We start from the raw sequence: 18,186 nt of genomic DNA, 5'->3' as shown, positions 1-18,186 counted from the left end.
GCATGGCTTCTGATTGGCTGATTGGCCCTGGAAACAATGCCGACAGCCGAAATGGACGTTCGGCTTCCAAAAAACGTTCGCAAACCGCAACACTTACTTCCAGGTTTGCGGCGTTTGTGAGCCGATATGTTTGGGATCCAAGCCGTTTGAGAATCAAGGTACCACTGTATTTCACAATTCACTGAATATCATATTTGCAGATGTTATTTGGAATCAAATTTTGTAGATCTGTGGGTAAACCACACACAAACACACAGCAGTCCCTGTGAGTGAGCACATTTATGTGTCCCGAAAGAGAGAGGGTCAGACAGCTGAGACTTTGTAGATGGAGTTCAGCTGTGGCGATGGAAGCTGCCAAAGTTTCTCTGGGGATCTGCCTGCTGATGGCGTGTCTATTTGCTTCCAAAAGGCTCTGCTTATATATCACTTCTAGCTGCAGGCAGGTGTTGCATACCAACAAAACTGTAGCCGAAACAAGGCCACTGGGGAACAAGCTGGAGGTATCAGCATACTCATGGAAACCCTAAGTTTTCAAAGTAGGGGAAAAAAACCTAAGAAAGTGGAACACCACCGCCTTTCATAAAAAAACCTCACCAATGAAGACTGGGCATGCCCACTGGCCATATGAAGAAGGGAATGGAGTATGATGGGAAGGGGCATGGATCTGTGGGTCACCGAACAGGAGCATTTTGCACAGCAGAACTTTTTCTCAAATGTTCAAGGAATGGTACGTCTTCAATGCTACCTCATCCAGAGGGAATTAAACCCTGTAGGACTGTCCTTGATGTCTTGCCACTTAGGGAAGTGGTGCCATGCACTCATGACAATTTTTTTGAGGTACTTGGAAAAAACCGTTCAGTGTGGGTGGTAAATGTTTCTAAGGAAATCAGTTCATATTGCATAATTGCCTACCAAGTTTTAAGGAAGTGAGAGGAGAGGTGGTTAAAAGTTACAACAGATACCCTAGTTGGATCCATTGTCCTTCTTTGTTTTCCTTCAGTAGAGTTTCTCCTGTTCTTCCAGCTAGCTAACCATCCCAAATCTGTTTGCCAAAGCCCACGACCTCCCCTCTGCTTGTCTCAGGTGGCATTGCTCTGGACTGCTTAGCTCCCCGAAGAATGGATTATTATCAGTAGTTTCATGAACAGGAACACCACCAGTTGAATTGCTGTCTTAACAAAATGTCCCTTGCCTTCACTTGTTCTAAAATAATAGGACTAAAGGTAGGGGCTGAGTTCAGCAAAGGTGCTTTCTATTTCCAACCCGTTTTAGTCACTCACACCCTACGCTCAAGCACCATTTGGCATACTGGAGTCCTTGACCTAATTTCCCTGTCATCAGAAGGCATGGGCATTGTTCCTGAACCTCATCCACCTTTTGTTGCCTTGGAAACCATGAGAGCTAGCAGTCATATTTGCTAATGGAAGGTCATCTGCCTTCTGAGTTGGCCTGGTAGACAGTTTTACTAAAGGCATACTGTGAAAGTCCGCCATTTCAAGGTTCTGTATCGGGTAGAAGAAGAGACTTCAGGAGAAGGGCCAAGATTAACACCAATGTTTAGTCTAATCCTAGCCTATATTCAATATTAAATTGGGGTGGGGAGACCCCATTGACCATGAAACATTAGCTGAAGATTCAACTATTCATGCCTACTTCTAATAGACCCATGGCCTTTAAAAAGATGTGATTGAGTCTGGCTCTGGAGCAGTTCTAAGCTTAAATGTTCCTTAATACCAATTTCATTCTATATCTTTTAAGTTTATGAGGCTGCTGTGAGACAGCCTCTATTTAAAGGGCCTATGAAGGGAGAAGCAGAAGAGCAGAAGGGCCCATGACTTTGTCCATCGATGGTTATTACCAGTGCTTTTTTTTCAAGAAAATAGGTGCTATTTTCAAGAAAATAGGTTCTCACCATGAAGTTGTTACAGTAAGTTGCTGCTCGACAACCCTGAACAGATGCTGGTTTGACAACAGCTTCGTTCACCGCAGGCAGAGGAGTGAAAAACTAGGGCAAGCTGTCTCCCGAGCTAATTTTTGGGTCATAGAATCATAGAATCATAGAGTTGGAAGAGACCACAAGGGCCATCGAGTCCAACCCCCTGCCAAGCAGGAAACACCATCAGGGCACTCCTGACATATGGTTGTCAAGCCTCTGCTTAAAGACCTCCAAAGAAGGAGACTGCACCACACTCCTTGGCAGCAAATTCCACTGTCGAACAGCTCTTACTGTCAGTTCTCTAATCTGTCAAGGTCATTTTGAAGTGTGATCCTGTCCTCTGGGGTGTTAGCCACCCCTCCCAGTTTGGTGTCATCTGCAAATTTGATCAGGATGCCCTTGAGTCCATCATCCAAGTCGTTGATAAAGATGTTGAATAAGACCGGGCCCAAGACAGAACCCTGTGGCACCCCACTAGTCACTCTTCTCCAGGATAATGAGCACCCTTTGGGTTCGGTCAGTCAGCCAGTTACAAATCCACTGAGTGGTAGCATAGTCAAGACCGCATTTTACAAGCTTCTTTACAAGAATATCATGGGGCACCAGAACCAGGGTCATCCTGGTTCTGGTGCAGGTCAAATAAATGTGCCCCTGCCAGTGCCAGAGCCAGTGTGGTGTAGTGGTTAAGAGTGGTGGACTCGTAATCTGGTGAACCGGGTTCGTGTCTCCGCTCCTCCACATGCAGCTGCTGGGTGACCTTGGGCTAGTCACACTTCTCTGAAATCTCTCAGCCTCACTCAACTCACAGAGTGTTTGTTGTGGGGGAGGAAGGGAAGTACGTAAAGGCAAGAAGCAGGCAGGGGAGAGCTGTCCCTCAATGGCACCCAACTGAGAGGTGCCGGAACTGTGTTCCAGCACACTCTGGCTGAAAAAATGCACTGGTTTTTACCTAGGCAGCAGACTGAGCAGGCACATAGGTAACCTGGGTGAGAAGCCTTGTCTTTCTTTCTTTCTTTCTTCCTTCCTTCCTTCCTTCCTTCCTTCCTTCCTTCCTTCCTTCCTTCCTTCCTTCTTTTTAATTGGATTAGTCCAACACAAAAAGGAGAGAAGCAAGATAAAGAAAAACAGTATACAACAAAAGGTGAGTAAGCACAAACCTTTCAGTTGTGTACAGAGATTGTGCAAAGCAATGGGTCAGTACATCTGGCTGTTAACCAGAGGTTTGGTGGGTAGGATTGCCGCATTACAGGGGGCTGGACAAGATGACCCTCAGGGTGCCTTCCAAATCTACAATTCTATAATTCACAATGTAGGGATTCTTGTCATTTGGAAACATTTAATTTAGGCTTGAAAGACAAATACCCAGAAGAACTAGCAGGTGAGCAATAGGTTCTATTGCTATAAGAGAGAGAGAGAGAGAGAGAGAGAGAGAGAGAGAGAGAGAGAGAGAGTGTCAGGGAAGACCTTCATCTTGGTACTGGGCATTAGCATCACATTCTCCCATACCCTTCTGGAGAGGCAAGCCATTGCCATAACTGCATTGACAATACACAAGTCCAGCTTAGTGTCAATGGAGAGGTTGCTGGTTATGGTGGAACCCACGTAGACAAAATTGTCTGTTAGTATAATGCCCAATCAAATGATGTCAAGAGTCATTAATGTTTCCATTTACAGGCAAGCAAAAATCATAAAAATCGACCAAAGAGCTGCAAAATTCTCTGGTTTTTTGTTGTCGTCGTCCCCCCCCCCCCGACTCTTAGATGGTGCCTGAGTTTTTCGAAGACTGCAATGTGCAGAGCTTCCCTAAGCCAATTATTCACTGTGATGTTTGAGGGATCCTTATACCCCTGGGCCACTATGAGCTGAGCAGCCATTAACAGATAGATAATAAAGAGTTTCAGCACGACAGAGAAGTTACTGCCTTTGAATATAGGTAGGAGGCACAAAGCCAGGTCTGCCTGTACCACATTACCAATAGTAGTGCTAGTTTCTGCTATTACATTGGACCAGAAAGTGTGAACTGATGGGCAGGGGCACCAAAGGTGCCAATATGTCCCTATGGCTCCACAATTACACCAACATAACTTGTTACCTGGTTTCTAAAAATGATCCCCATCCATGCAGGCATGAGAAAACAACTGTGAATTATTTTCATTGAATTTTCTGTAATGGTGGTTGAAACTGAAGACAATTGTTTTGAGGGCCAGATCTTACTCCACCTTAACCATATTAATTTCCTCTCCCAGGTCTTGTCCCCCAATGGAGTTCACACTGGAGAGCCAGTGTGGTGTAGTGGTTAAGAGTGGTAGACTCGTAATCTGGTGAACCGGGTTCACGTCTCCGTTCCTCCACATGCAGCTGCTGGGTGACCTTGGGCTAGTCACACTTCTCTGAAGTCTCTCAGCCCCACTCACCTCACAGAGTGTTTGTTGTGGGGGAGGAAGGGAAAGGAGAATGTTAGCCACTTTGAGACTCCTTTGGGTAGTGATAAAGTGGGATATCAAATCCAAACTCCTCCTCCTCTTCTTCTTCTTCTTCTTCTTCTTCGTCTTCGTCTTCTTCTTCTTCTTCTTCTTCTTCTTCTTACCACACAATGAAGGATATAAAAAGTTTAAGGTTTTGCATGACTTTCAGGGACTGTCCCCTTTATTTGAGTGGCTGGCAGGGTTAAAATGTGTTCAAAATGCATTTAAAATGGAGATGAAATCTGGATAATATGCACTGTATTTCTGTTTAAACTGTAGTCATTATTTCCAAATTTGCATCTCTACACATCCTCTTCTACGTGCAAATTTAGAAATAATGACTATAATTTAAACAGAAATACAATATACCTCTACTATAGTTAGGAAGTCTACAAAACTGGGCTCTCATTATTATTCTTTTCCAGTTAATGCACTTCCTTGATGATATGAAAGTGGCCTCCGTAGTTATTGCCTGTATAATTCTATTCTTTTTACTGTATTATTCTGCTTTTACGTTTCGGTTCCGTTATTCCTCTTTTAATGTGTTAGAAGAAGAAGAAGAAGAAGAAGAAGAAAATGCCTTGAAAATGAAGGTTCAGACATAGGCTCTAAATATTTTATAAACATGCAAATAAACCACTTACTGGCTATAGGAAATCAGGTACCGGCACCTTTAGTTGTTTTGGAATACCTTCTCTGTGGGTTGCAAAGATGTTAGGCACATTAGCCAAGCAAAGTGAGGAGCTTTGCAAGCTACAGAGAATATGCTCCAGGACAACCACAGGCACATGTTTCCAATCTCCTGTTCATGTAATCCCTATGGTTCCTTGTTTCTGACTGGGCTACTGACATAACCCCACTTCTACGCATGTTTTCTTATAAGTCAGTCCTACTGAATCTAATGCACACTCTAAGTAAGTGTGCATAGGATCTTATACTTAACCACTGTGATAACTAACAGTAACAGCTAGTGCCCATTAGAACTGGCAGGACAGAAGGCAGAGAGAGTAATAGTAGGTGGAGCCAGGGCCAATGACCAGTGTAGCGAACCAGTTCTAGTTCTTCCCTCTTCCTCCTCCTTCCTGCTGATTTATACAAGGGGCAACAGGAAGTTGATGAACAGAAACAGATGCACATATATGCACTCACGGAACCCCACATGGATTCTTGCTAGTCTGCAAAAACCATTTCCTTCTCCATAGAACCTGCAGCACAGTAAGGAGGTCGACTAGCGTTGCCATATTTCAAAAAGTAAAAACCAGGACCACCCAAAACGGTTGAGCTTCTTTAAAGGAAAACCCTCATGGCAGCCCTAAGGTTGACTACTTACATCTTAACAAAGTGTTGACAATGGCTACATAAAAGCAGTTTTTCTTTGGGCACCAGTGTGCTTAGTTTGGACCTTTTTAAAATGTGCATTCCAGATTAATTGGGTATTAACAGCACAATCCCAGGCATTTTTACTGAGAAGTCTCACTGAGTTCCCATCATAGCTGTCAACCATCCCTTATTTGGCGGGAAACTCCCTTATCCCAGTGCCGTGTCCCACTGCTGTCCCTTATTGATGATGTCCCTTAAATTTCCCGGGTTTCAAAGGAAGCAGCTCCTCTCCCTCCCTCCCTGCCAGCCAGGGAGGCTCCAACTGTGTTGCCTGGCTGCCTGGTCCGCCCCCCTCCGGCCTCCTCTCACCAGCCCCGGCCCCCGGGAGCCCCTTCCCGCTGGGACTGGCGGGAGCCTCGGGCCCTTCCGCCACCACCCTCCTCGCGGCCACCAAACTGAGCGTCTCTGCCTGGGGCCTCCCCTCTGCCCCCCGCTGCTCCCACTAGGCCGTACTGTGGCTGCACCACCGAAGGACCCAGATGAGATGGGCAGCCTGGCGCGGCCTATGAATTGCTGAGGAGCCTTGAGAGGAGAGTGAGGGCAACTATAGAGAAAGCAGTTCAGAGAGAGGAGGAGGAGGCGTGGGCAGGTGTTCCAAGGGCTACAAGGGAAGGACCGCAAGCGCTTCTCCCATAGATTTGTAGTGGCAGACTAGCATAGATGGTCTGATCTGTGGGTTTACTTCGGGTGCTATCCCCCCCTTCCTCCCACCCCACCTGATGGAACTGAGAGCTACAGATGGAGCACGAGAGAAAAGATACAGAACTGCAGCAGCATCTTTGTAGCTTGGACATCGTTTTGCGTGAGAAGTGGCTGCTGCTTGTAGTTATTTAATTGCAGTGTTTCATCAGCTGGTGTCTTGAGCAGCAACCTCTGGAAATGAAGGGCTAAAAACCAGCACTGCTCTCCAAAATTATCTGGTCCCTATTAACTTTGTATTTCAGCTGGTTGACTAAAACCCCTTATTTTGGCTGCTGATCCCTTATATTCGAGGCTGCTGGTCCCTTATTTTCAAATCTGTAAGTTGACAGCTATGGAAGTTCCCATATAAGCAACAGGACTGCAGACTGAAACATCAACCAGTAGGTGGCCCTTGAGAACACAGAACAATGTGCAGAATGAACCCACCAGGAGGAGCAATAGCTGTTGATAATGTAATTTTCCAGAACTTCGGGTGAAATTATTGTGGCTACTGCTCACACAACACCTTCTAATGAGAATGACAAGAAGGAACATTTTGTGCTTTTTGACCTCTGGATTATCCCATCTTCATGGCAGGAGAAAGGTGAAACATCTTAAAAGGAGGTTGCTACTATCTAATGTCTGTCTGCAGTGGTATGGACAATGGAACCTATGCTGCTGGCCCTGTGGCAGTGTGGTGTAGTGGTTACAGTGCTGGATGAGTAGAACCTGGGAAACACAAGTTGTAAATGTATTTAAGCCTCGGAGGAAATGCAGTTTGAAAAAGCTTTATTTTTACATTTGAAGGTCCAGAATAAATCCAAGATGGAGTGCCAAACACAAAACCATGTTTTGAAGAAGGCAGAGTACACTCATGTTATCCACTCCACAAACACAAAAAGAGAGGCTTGCTTCTGCTAATCTTGTGGCATAGCACTTCAGTTCAGATTCCTGCATCATTTAAGTTAAAACTAAAATCCACAACCAGACCTTCCCCCAAGGCATTATTACTGTGTATCGATGTTCTGGTTATTGTATTGAAATAACCACAAATTTCTCTCTGTGAGACCCTTGATGGCTTACAGGTCATCTTGCTCTACGTCTTTGTCCTTCTCGGCATCCTTTGGCAGTGCAGACCAGGCAGAATCGTTCATGACAGAAGCCAGGTCAGGCGAAAGGGTTAAGTTCCCTCCATGACAAATTTCACTTCCGCATTGCGGCAGCCTGAGTGCACGCCATTGTCCCCAACCCGCTGCCGGAACAGGAAGGGGAAAGCCTTCTTGAAGGACTTGCGGAAGCTGTCTCCCATGAAAGCATAGACAATGGGGTTGAGAGACGAGTTGGCATATGACATGCAATTGGCCCACGTCTTGATCTTGTAGGTCTCATAGTTGGCCTGGAAGTGGCGGTAGAAACCCTGGAAGAGCAGGTAAAGCTGGATAGGACCCCAGCAAATGGTGAACAGCAGCACAATCACCACCACCATCTTGGAAATCTTGGCCCTCATGGCAGCTGAGCGCTCAGACATGTGTTGCACCTGCTGGGACTGAACAGAAAAGGCACAGGTGGTCCACCCAGTGTAAGAGAATAGGAAGAGCCCTGGTGGATCACACCAAAGGCCCATCTAAACCCAGCGCCCTGTTCTCAGATGCCTATTGGGAGCCTGAAAACAGGACATGCGGGTAACAGCACTCTGCCCACACAGCATTAGGAGAGAGGGAGATCCACTTTCTCTATGCCATGCATGATTTTATAAATTTCTATCATGCCCCCACCCCAATCATTTTTTTAAACTGAAAAGCCCCCAATGTTGTAATCTTTCCTCATAAGGGAGCTGCTCCAACCCCTTGATCATTTTAGTTGCCCTTTTTGGAAACTTGCTACACGATAAGAGAATAGGGGAGGAATTTGACGTCCTGCTCTTCTACTGGTTCCATCAGTGAAAGCCTTTAGCAGGTGGAATGACCCCCCTCTCTCCTCCCCACACGCCTTGTTCCAAGGGTTCTCCCGACCCCCCTAATCACCACCCACCAAACAGGAGGCCTGGAGGGGAGGCGGGAAAGCCCCATTATCCACCCATCTGGCTGGGTTTTCCCAGCCACTCTGGGAGGCCTTGAACAAAATATTTAAAATACAATAAAAATTAAAAATATAATAAAAATCAGTCCTTGTGCAGGACTTATGTTGACAGGCAGGGCCAGATTAAGACCTTTAGAGGCCCTAAGCACTTAAATGATTTTGGTGCCCCCATATATATCTAATTCAAAATATAAACATGTGAGCCTTGGTGGACCAAGTGGCAGTTTACCAGATTTTAATTTTGTTATATATTTTGTTGTATATCATTAATCTCTATTATTATTATTATTATTATTATTATTATTATTATTATTATTATTATTATTATTGCACAGATATATATGTAATTTTTTCATTTATTGTGGAGGCCATTTTTTCCCCAGCTGCACCATATGGCCCATGGTAAATTCAGCAATGGAATTTTTTTGTCGTGCCCCCCCCCTTTCCCTTGATGCCCTAAGCACATGTGTCTTTTGCGTAATGGTTAATCCAGCCCCGTTGACAGGGCTTGTTAGTTGACTCCTCCCCTAGGTGTTTAGTACTTTGCCTGTCTTTCAGCAGTTTGGCATAGATTTCATAGGTCTCCTTTAGAATAGCGAAATTGAAAATTTGCCTGTGACGGGTATAGGGTGAGAGAGTTGTGAAAGCCCAACAAGAAACAGGGTGACCATTCCATTTCTGTCCACCGACTTACCTGGTAATCATGGTCCATGGGTTCCACCACAGGGCGTCCAAGGCGCTTGATCATAATAGAGTAGCAAAGGCAGATAGTGAGGAGGGGCAACATATAGACAGCCAAGAAAGTGTATAGAATGAAGATTTGCTCCTGGCTCTTGCTGGTGAATGCCTCAATACAGTAGGTGCGTAAGCCATACCAGTAGCCGACCTCAGTGCGATGGTACACAGCCATGGGCAATGAGAGAATGAAGGAACCTAGGGGGTCAAAGACACAGATGTCAAGCTCCTATGCAGCGATGCTCCATCTTGTAACCTGCAGAGATCAAAGCAAAACCTACAGAGATCAAAATAACATCAACGAGCAACAATAAACAAACCAGGCCTTATTCGGATACCATGTGATTAAGGCAGATCTTGTTCTTCAGTAAATAGGAGTGGGCCTGTGAAGAAAAGGTGAGACCAGGATTTTGACAGCAACTGAAGTGAACGTTAGAGCCAGCGAAGACACTGGAACCACCAATTCTGCTTATAGCCTGCTTATTTCTTAATGTACTGCAGGGTGTTAATTAACTTCCCAATGTCATTGTGTTTCTGTTACCAGTACTGATTTATAAATGGTTACTGCACTCATCTTACACACATGTGTGCTTTAAAGAAATTGTGACAATCTGTATTTTTTGCACCCCATTACTCTCTCACCTCACTGTGTATGATTATTCTCTATAAAAGGTAAAAAAAGAGATACGGTAAAGGACCCCTGGACGGTTAAGTATACCCACATGTAAAAATACCTGCTAACAGAGGGTTGCATGTGATGCAGCTGATGAAGTGGACTATAGCCCATGAAATTAGCTATTTTGGTCAATAAAGAAGTTGGTATTAGCATGTAAGCAAGTACCAACTTCTTCTTTATTGACCAAAGTAAATGCATACACCAAAGAGTCAATAAAGAAGCTGGTACTTGCTTAGATGCTGAGTGACAAGCCTGATGCCAGGAATACCAAACTGGATGGGTTAGGAATTAAGTTTACCTGGCTCCTCCGTATCAAGCAAGCGCCAGCCCCTTTCTTCCCCATAAATTTGTGTTCATAGACTTTGCTGCCCTCACTCACCAATCCAGATCGCAAAGCTGACTGCCATGGCTACCTGGGGGGTCCGATAACGGAGTGATTTCAGTGGGTACAGTGTGGCATAGCAGCGGTCCATACTCATCGCCATTAGAGTGATGCACGTAGCCTGCACAGTCACCTGGTGAAAAGAGAAACAACTGGCAAGGGAGAACATATGAGACTCCAGCACACCTCCACCCCCTTCATGGGAAAGGCACTGTTCCCAAACAGCTGCACACATATGTATGATATACAGTGCACAGACACTCGCTGTGCTGGTCCCGAGAGTTAACCGTGCGGTGAGGTCCGAGTCCAGCCCGAATTCAAGGGTGTGGTATGGAGGCTGTCTGTCAAAGCTGTAGCTGGGTCCAAGGCAGGGAGTCGGGTGAGGTCAGGAACTCTGGCAGAAGAGCAGGACAGGGTGCAGGCAGGAACAGGCTACCAACAATGTTGCTCCCACAACCTGGGACTGGGATTGGCTGGCTTTTATCTACCCCGAGGCATAGGGTGGCCCCGGTCCACAGGTGACTCGCCTCTCCTGGCCTGCCTGGAGGCGAGCACTCCTCCTGCGGGAACTTAGTTCCCTCTGCCTCTCTGCCCTGAGTTTCTGCAGCTCAGGAGAGGCTGGAGGGTTACCGGACCCAGAGGCAACCTCAGCTTCCCCTGACGGGGCTGAGAGTAGAGCACCTGCAGGCAATGGGTCCTCCATCACCTCAGGGGCCAGAGCAGACTCAGCTGGTGCCTGCACCTGAGGATCTAGCACAGGTGAGGACCCTTCAGGCTCAAGCCCCAGCCCGGGCTCAGCTGGTTCTGGAGGTGGGGACTCCTGTGCAGGCTGGGATTCCTCAGGTTCAGCCTCCGAGTCCGAATCCCAGGCCATCACACTTGCCCTCACTGCAACACACGTAATATTGTAAATCCACTAAAATATCACACATAGATTCTTCCACCATTTAAGCTCACCTGCTGCAAATAGTTGACGAATTTGCACATGAAGTCCCCAAACACCCAGCTGGGGAGGGGATAGAGTGTGGCGGTGAAGGGAACGCAGCACACTAAGAAAATTATGTCAGTGGTAGCCAGGTTTGCTGCAAAAGATACAGAGTCAACATCAGCATGGGACTTAGGCATAAAAGGCTCAATAAAGACAGTGGCGTAGCGTGGGTTGTCAGCACCCGGGGCAAGGCAAGTAATTTGCGCCCCATAACCCGTGGATTTTAGCACTCGAGTCTCTTCCACTAGAGGTGCAAGTGCGAGCGGCCCCCCCCCCCAGATGTTGCGCCCGGTGCGGCCAGCCCCCCCTGCACCCCCCACGCTACACCACTAAATAAAGATCACACATGCGTGTGCTTGAATCGGTATTGGTTGCAGTGGGAAGTTCCTGTTACTGCCTCCCTCCATCTTACTGCCTCTGTTATTAATAATCCAATCAAATGGGTAACATATAAACAATAAAAAGTTTCTTAGTAAGATCATCACCATCACATACAGGAGCAATTTATAAAAGATTTCTGTTTCCTGAGGCATGCAATGGCTTAAAGATACTGCTCCTGGAAACCTTAAAATGGTATGGAAGATGGAGCAAGCTAGTTTTCTACTGCTCTTGAGGGTAGGACTTGAGGCAATGGCTTCAAGTTACAAGAAAGGAGATTCCGACTAAACATTCGGAAAAACTATCTGGCAGTAAAAGCTGTTAGGCAGTGGAACAGACTCCCACGAGAGGTGGTGGACTCTCCTTCCTTGGAGGTTTTTAAGCAGAGGTTGGGTGGCCATCTGCCATGGATGCTTTAGCTGAGATTCCTGCATTGCAGAGGGTTAGACTAGATGACCAATGGGTCCCTTCCAGCTCTATGAAAGTTTCTATCATTTGCTGTGGAGGCATGTGGTTGTTTTGAAATGTTTTTACAATTCACAATTCCTTTGCTTTGTGGCTTACTGCTCCAGGCTCTTTTAGGAAGAATTGTGGCACTTAAAAATGAAACAAACAAACAAACAAACAAATAAATAATATTCTGCATCATGTTGCTCACTGGATGCTCACTGCATCCAGAATTTTGGAATAGTGACATTTCTGATGGAGCCCCTTGAACGCTCCAGAATAAAGGAACATTGAGACAAGGGCTGTTGTTGCTAGTTAGTCCTGTGGTATCTTTGCACAGTTCCTGTATAAAACTGCTTCCAGAACTGCAAGTGCAGGTGGTGATGGTGTTTTATTTCAATAACACTTCAAAATTGAGCAATTGCACCAATGTATCCCTACACATACCAGGATATTTGAGGATATTTGGTGAGCCAACATGACAGTGATGTGGGATTGAGGATTGGGGTGATCATTCTGTGATATTTTGGCAGCAGCAGACAGAGCTGTACTGCAATTTTTAAATAAAAGTTTTAATAAAATTAACTAATTTAAAAAAAATACTGGGATATTTAATGCACAAAAAATAGGGCTGAGGACTTCCAGCTGACCTGTTTATTGAGCATTCACACTGATTTGTTTGCAGAGAGATTAGACAATGCTGGCTCCTGGGCAATTAGATGACCTTGCATCAAAGCAAGTGTTATCCCATAACTTTCCCATCACTTTCCTTATTGCAAATAAATCCAGTCTTTTGGGGAAGCAGATTTGTCGCAAAAGACCACTCAATCAAGTAGAACTGGGCAACCTGAAATTGCTAGTACTGTATGTGTCTGAATCCCACCTGAAAAAGTGATAGTGTGAAAGTGCCCTGAGAGCAGGTTGCAGCTAGTTAGATGCAGCTTTTGGTAAAAGAATGTTAGAAAATAGTTGCATTCATGAAAATGGAGAATGGGTCCAGGGTATACCAGTAATAGGGTACCAATCTAGGTAGGGAGGAGGACCAATAACAGACCCCAGTAATGATAGAGAATGGGACTGGAAAATAGCTCAGAAGAGGAATAGTATACAACTTCTGTCTAGAGCAGTCACAAAACTATTTTTGATGAGATACAAGCCTTCACACTAATAATGGAAAGCCTAACAATGATTATGAGATGGAAAACAAACTAAACTAGACCATGCAAAATACTGGCAGTCTTCACACACTAAGGAAAATCAGAGGGCAGGGTGGTGGATGGTGGTAATCAGACAAAGAAACACTTTCTGTGCTAAGGACTGCGAGTGGAGATTTCTCATCTAGACTCACCAAGCTATGCTTTGGATGCAGACACTGACCAGCTTCACACATTATATTGGCTGAATCCCTTGGCTAGCTCAAGGAAATTGAAAATGTTAAACCATGGGGAGCTTCCCTTTATACTGTCCTTGTTGAACAGCTGTAGTATGGCTCATCAGCCAGCAAATTTGCATCTCTGTTTAGCTTTTCGAAATATTTTGAAGATGTTTTATCACTTCTCATCTGCTGCCTTAGGGAGGAAGGGTAGGATATAAATGTATAAACAAACTACTTAAATTAAACTAAAGCTCCAACCAGTGAGTTGTAGATGTTTCTCGGGCAGTTTAAACATTTAAGGAAACTGAGCACAAAAGAGAGGGAAACCTCTTGCTCCCACAATCATAATGTGCATGTTGTACAGTGGTACCTCGGGTTAATTCATTCTGGAGGTCCGTTCTTAACCTGAAACTCTTCTTGACCTGAAGCACCACTTTAGCTAATGGAGCCTCCTGCTACCGCTACGCCACCGCTGCACAATTTCTGTTCTCATCCTGAAGCAAAGTTCTTAACCCAAGGTACTATTTCTGGGTTAGCAGAGTCTGTAACCTGAAGCGTCTGTAACCTGAAGCGTCTGCAACCTGAGGTACCACTGTACTGTGTTCCTGTTGCTGTTGTGTACTGAATTTGCATCTAGCACTGAGATACCTGTGTGTTCTGCCCCCTCCCCTGGTATCTGTTTAATGGGTAAAATCCTTGCTTTTTAAAAGGACAAGCTTATATATCTGGATGGCGAACCTCCAGCCCTCAAACCTAATTAAGCCTGTTACTGGTCCCATGATGCTGTTTTCCTCAGACTATGCCTGCCTGCTCCAAATCTGGAATTGTATGTGGGGGAAGGTAAGGACGCGGTTCAAAAGAAACATTCAGGCGCTTAAAGTGAGCTCCCGTTGGTTCCTTTGCATGTTTTCTCAGAACAGAGTCCCACTATATTCAACGCTGAACTCAGTGGGACTTACTTCAAAGTAGACACTATAACTGTGGCACGCAATCTAAATATGTTGATAGTACATGGAGAGCTATGAAATTGTGAGAGTTGTTATATCAGGGCACCAAATTTGTATAGTAAATAATGGAAAAAACACATTAAGTAATATACCAATTTGCAGTATTTTCTTTTGGTAAATCAACATACATCTAGAAGATAAGTTACATCCGCGATTATTTTAAAGTTAGAGCAAGTGTACTGAAGATACCTGATGAGCATAGAGGAGAGTAAGATTCTCTTCCCCTGATCGTAGATAATCACTGGAAGACATCAGAACAAGTTAGATACCAGGAACTGTGCAAGCAGGAGGCTACAGGTCACTATGGACCATAAATGTATTCTTAGAAGCTCTTAGATACTACACTTGGGCTGCACAACTGCACATAAGGCAATCTGAAACTGTCACAATTGCAGCCACCAAGCGGACAATTCCAAGCAGTTACTACGATGCTGATTGAGACCAATGTCCACTTCCTTTAATTCTATTGTACTAAAGGTTGGGAGGAGGGAAGAGAAAGGAGATCATTCTCGAGTGCAACCTAACCGTGCTATTTATTTCACATGGGTCTGGGTGGCAGCGAAAACCTGCAGGAGAATTGAGGATCAGGTCTGTGTTAGTCCTGCTGCTGCAGCCTTCCTCCCCGAGCTCCTTTTGTGCAGTCCTGCATCTCAGCCCTTTGCCTCCTTCTCCTCTCTGGCAGTATTATGAATTCTCTCTCGGGCAGCTTGAGTTGCCTTCTTTGGCTGCCCCGTATTTTACAATGTCCCAACTCAAGACTGTTAATCTGCGACTAATGTGTTTTTTCTGAGATTTTCAAACTGATGATGTATATTTTAAAGCCAAAAATAAACTATTTTAAAAGAAGCTCTTAGAATTATAAGGTTGGAAGGGACCCTAAGGATCATTCAGTCCACCCCCCTGCAATGCAGGAATATGCAGTTGCCCCGTATGGGGATTGAAATTGAACCTGCAACCTTGGCGTTGTCAGCACCATGTTCTCACCAACTAAGATATCCAGGTGGAAGAGAATCAGTTTAAAATGAAAATAAAAATTGGGATGGATGGGTATTTTAACCATCTGCCTGCGGAATCAGTAAAATGCAATTAAGACTGAATTGTCTTAGCAGTGGGAGGCTGACCAATAATAGGTAATACTGTATTTACCACACCGGGTGGAGAAGGCATGTCAGGCAAATTCACTATGAGGTTAGTTTTCAACAGCCTTTCCTGTTCTGTTTATGTTATGGAAGAACTGGCGGTAACATTGGGAAAGGGCTGTGCATACTGGGGATATGAAATATTCCATTAGCAATCCTGGTTAGGACGGATGGGCACTCTCTGGCATAACAGAAGCCTAAAGTCATGTCTGGGCACTGTGACATGTGGCAGGCTGAAGAAGATCAGAGAGTTGGAAGAAGTTTTACACTCCTTCTTTCCCCCCAAGACACCCGTCAGCAGTCAAGGTGGTCGTGGGGCAAGCCTAGAGCACAGGAAAACAATCAGGCAGGGTTCACTCACCAATGTAGAAGTTGGTGGCTGTGCGCATCTGGCGGTGCTTGCTGATGACATAGATGACCAGTGAGTTCCCCACCAGACCAAGCAGCATGATGAGGGCGTAGAAGACAGGCACAAGCCAGGCGTCGGTCAGAAACGGGGGTGAGGTGTCCTCCTCTCCACTGCTGTTGAAGATCCACAGCTGCATCCCAACTGGGAGGGCACCATCTGTGCTGGGCCCAACACTGCTAAGCTCCATCAACCAGGGCATGGTGGGTTCTGCTGTCCCGCTGGACCAGGCCTCGGAAGGCGAAAGCTCAGCCTCCATTCCTGGAGCGAAGGGGAGGACCCACAAGAACCCTACCTACCTGGGCAGCCTTCCTTCCTAAGCAATGTGGGTGGGAAGTCTTACTAATTTATCTGAAAGGAGAGAGAGAGAGAGATAGATGATGTAGCAGGGACTAAAGCAACTACTGATGTCCCAAGGGTGATCAATTTCTTCTTAGCCACAGGAGAGAGGGGGGTGTGACTTGCAAAGTCCTGGCAGGAATAGCGTTGGCTGCCAAATGCAGGGAAAGGAGACATCCCCCGTTAAACTTCAAAGCTTCAGCAGGTCTTTGGGTGGAAGGAAAAAAACAATTAAGAAGCTTCCTAAGGTTTCTCATACCTTTCAGGCTCAGGGGCAGTAGCAAGGTGATGCAGCAACTATTAGCGGTGGGGTTGGCAAAAGAGCATCTTTTGCGCTGGTGGGTTCTCTCTGAGTTGATCCCATTATTCCTGAAATCCTTCTCCTGTGCCAGAACAGAGACCTCCGCACACCCCTTCACCCTCATCTGCACCACAGCGTGCTGGCAACTCTCTCTCCTTCTCTCCGTCTGCCCTTTCCACTACGCTGGGGGGTCCTGAGCTCCTTTCTGTACTAACTCCTTCTTTACCACCCGCCTCCTTTGGCGCAGCATCCTTCCCGGGACTTACCCTGACCGACGCTGGGCTCTGCACCCAAGGAGAGGCACCGCAAGCAAGCTGAACTTGCCGATGAGGGGAGGAAGAGGCGGCTCTGATTGGCTCCCAGGGATGCAGTCCACAAGTGCGCGGGGGAGGCTTGAAGATGCCCAGTCCGGGACGAAGGGAGCGGCAGGAAAGTGCACAGCAGAAAGGATCCACGCGTTGCGTGCAAGTGTTTGGCAGAAATGAAGAAGACCATCCTCTGTCTCACACGGCGGCTCGGCTGCAACCCCTCCCGCAGAGCGGGAAAGCAGAGGCGAAAAGAGAGCGGGGAGATCAAACGTGGACTCTTAGAAATGTGAGTCTGGCGGACGGGAGGACTCCAGAGGTCTCCCTGAAAGTTACTCGGTGAGAACACAGAGGCCACTATTTTCCTGAGATGACTTTGGGTGTTTTCCGTGGTCCTCTCTGATTTAAATCGAGGAAGGAATCACAAGCCTTACTTCTTTCTGCAGAGGTACTGAACTGAACCAACAACTTGCAACGGGTTGACCCTGAGGGTCCCCTCCAACTCCACAATTCTATGAATCCATGACACAAAAAACTTTCCCGGTTTTCCTGCATATTTGGATTCTTTGACAGTGTGAATGGGACTGTGAGTTATTGGGTGGGTGGGTGGGTGGGTGAGTGGGGGGCTGGTTTTCCTTTTCAGCATTTCTGAAAACTTTCAGTTAGGGTTAAGCACACTATCCTGCACAATTAAAAAATGAACAAAATCTTTATTTTATTTGCAAAAAACCCCCATAAGTACCTAAAGTTCAAGAAAACCCATTTAAAGAAAAATAAATCCTTGCTGAGTTCCCTGCTCCCTTTTAAATAAATGGATTGCATTTCAGAAGGACTCAGGTTCAAATCTGGGCACCTCCAAGTGAAAGCACTTCAGCAGTAGGTGATGGGGGGGAAACTTCTTCTGCAGATCCTAGATTTCTGCTGACCAGCCTTCCCTAGCTTGCGGCCCTTCCAATGTTGTGGGACTCAAAGTCCCATCAGTTCCAGACAGCATGGCCAGCGGACAGGGATTATGGGAGTTGCAGTCCAAAATGTCTAGAGGACACCAGGTTGGGGAAGGTAGGTGTAGCTAGTCAGTACTGAGCTACATGGACAAATGTTGGCTCCTTGCCTAGTAATTGTTTGAAATGGTAGCTTGTGAGTTGGAATCTCTCATTTGCTTAAACA

The 18,186-nt window shown here is 45.9% G+C and overlaps 1 protein-coding gene across 3 annotated transcripts; it reads right to left on the bottom strand.

Annotated features, from left to right (window-relative positions):
* Positions 1 to 7,234: 7,234 nt before the first annotated feature.
* LOC309526321 (G-protein coupled receptor 54-like) lies at positions 7,235 to 17,584 on the bottom strand. 3 transcript variants are annotated; one of them, XM_082212238.1, is made up of 6 exons: positions 16,981 to 17,584; positions 16,030 to 16,425; positions 11,292 to 11,416; positions 10,332 to 10,467; positions 9,236 to 9,474; positions 7,235 to 7,879 (listed from the first exon to the last, which is right to left on the bottom strand). In XM_082212238.1, exons 2-6 carry the CDS (start codon positions 16,331 to 16,333, stop codon positions 7,643 to 7,645), a joined length of 1,041 nt encoding a protein of 346 aa, XP_082068364.1. In that variant the 5' UTR covers positions 16,334 to 16,425; positions 16,981 to 17,584; the 3' UTR covers positions 7,235 to 7,642. The 3 variants fall into 3 exon arrangements, with proteins under 3 accessions (XP_082068364.1, XP_082068362.1, XP_082068363.1); XM_082212236.1 differs by having other exon boundaries at positions 7,235 to 8,008; positions 16,981 to 17,580; XM_082212237.1 differs by lacking the exon at positions 16,981 to 17,584 and adding an exon at positions 16,673 to 16,958 and having other exon boundaries at positions 7,235 to 8,008.
* Between the last annotated feature and the right edge of the window lie 602 nt (positions 17,585 to 18,186).

The sequence above is a fragment of the Podarcis vaucheri genome, assembly GCF_965113315.1.
Source record: "Podarcis vaucheri genome assembly, chromosome: 2".
NCBI classification, from domain to species: domain Eukaryota; kingdom Metazoa; phylum Chordata; class Lepidosauria; order Squamata; family Lacertidae; genus Podarcis; species Podarcis vaucheri.
This window is presented reverse-complemented; position numbering and strand designations above follow the sequence as displayed.

Bases quoted from the DNA above. Each gene is read 5' to 3' on its own strand.
- LOC309526321 (XM_082212236.1), bottom strand. From the start codon at position 16,333: ATGGAGGCTGAGCTTTCGCCTTCCGAGGCCTGGTCCAGCGGGACAGCA. The intron at 9,475-10,331 runs GTGAGTGAGGGC...TTGACCCCCTAG, and splicing joins CAGCTTTGCGATCTGGATTG to GTTCCTTCATTCTCTCATTG. The intron at 8,009-9,235 runs GTAAGTCGGTGG...TTTTCTGTTCAG, and splicing joins CCATGGACCATGATTACCAG to TCCCAGCAGGTGCAACACAT.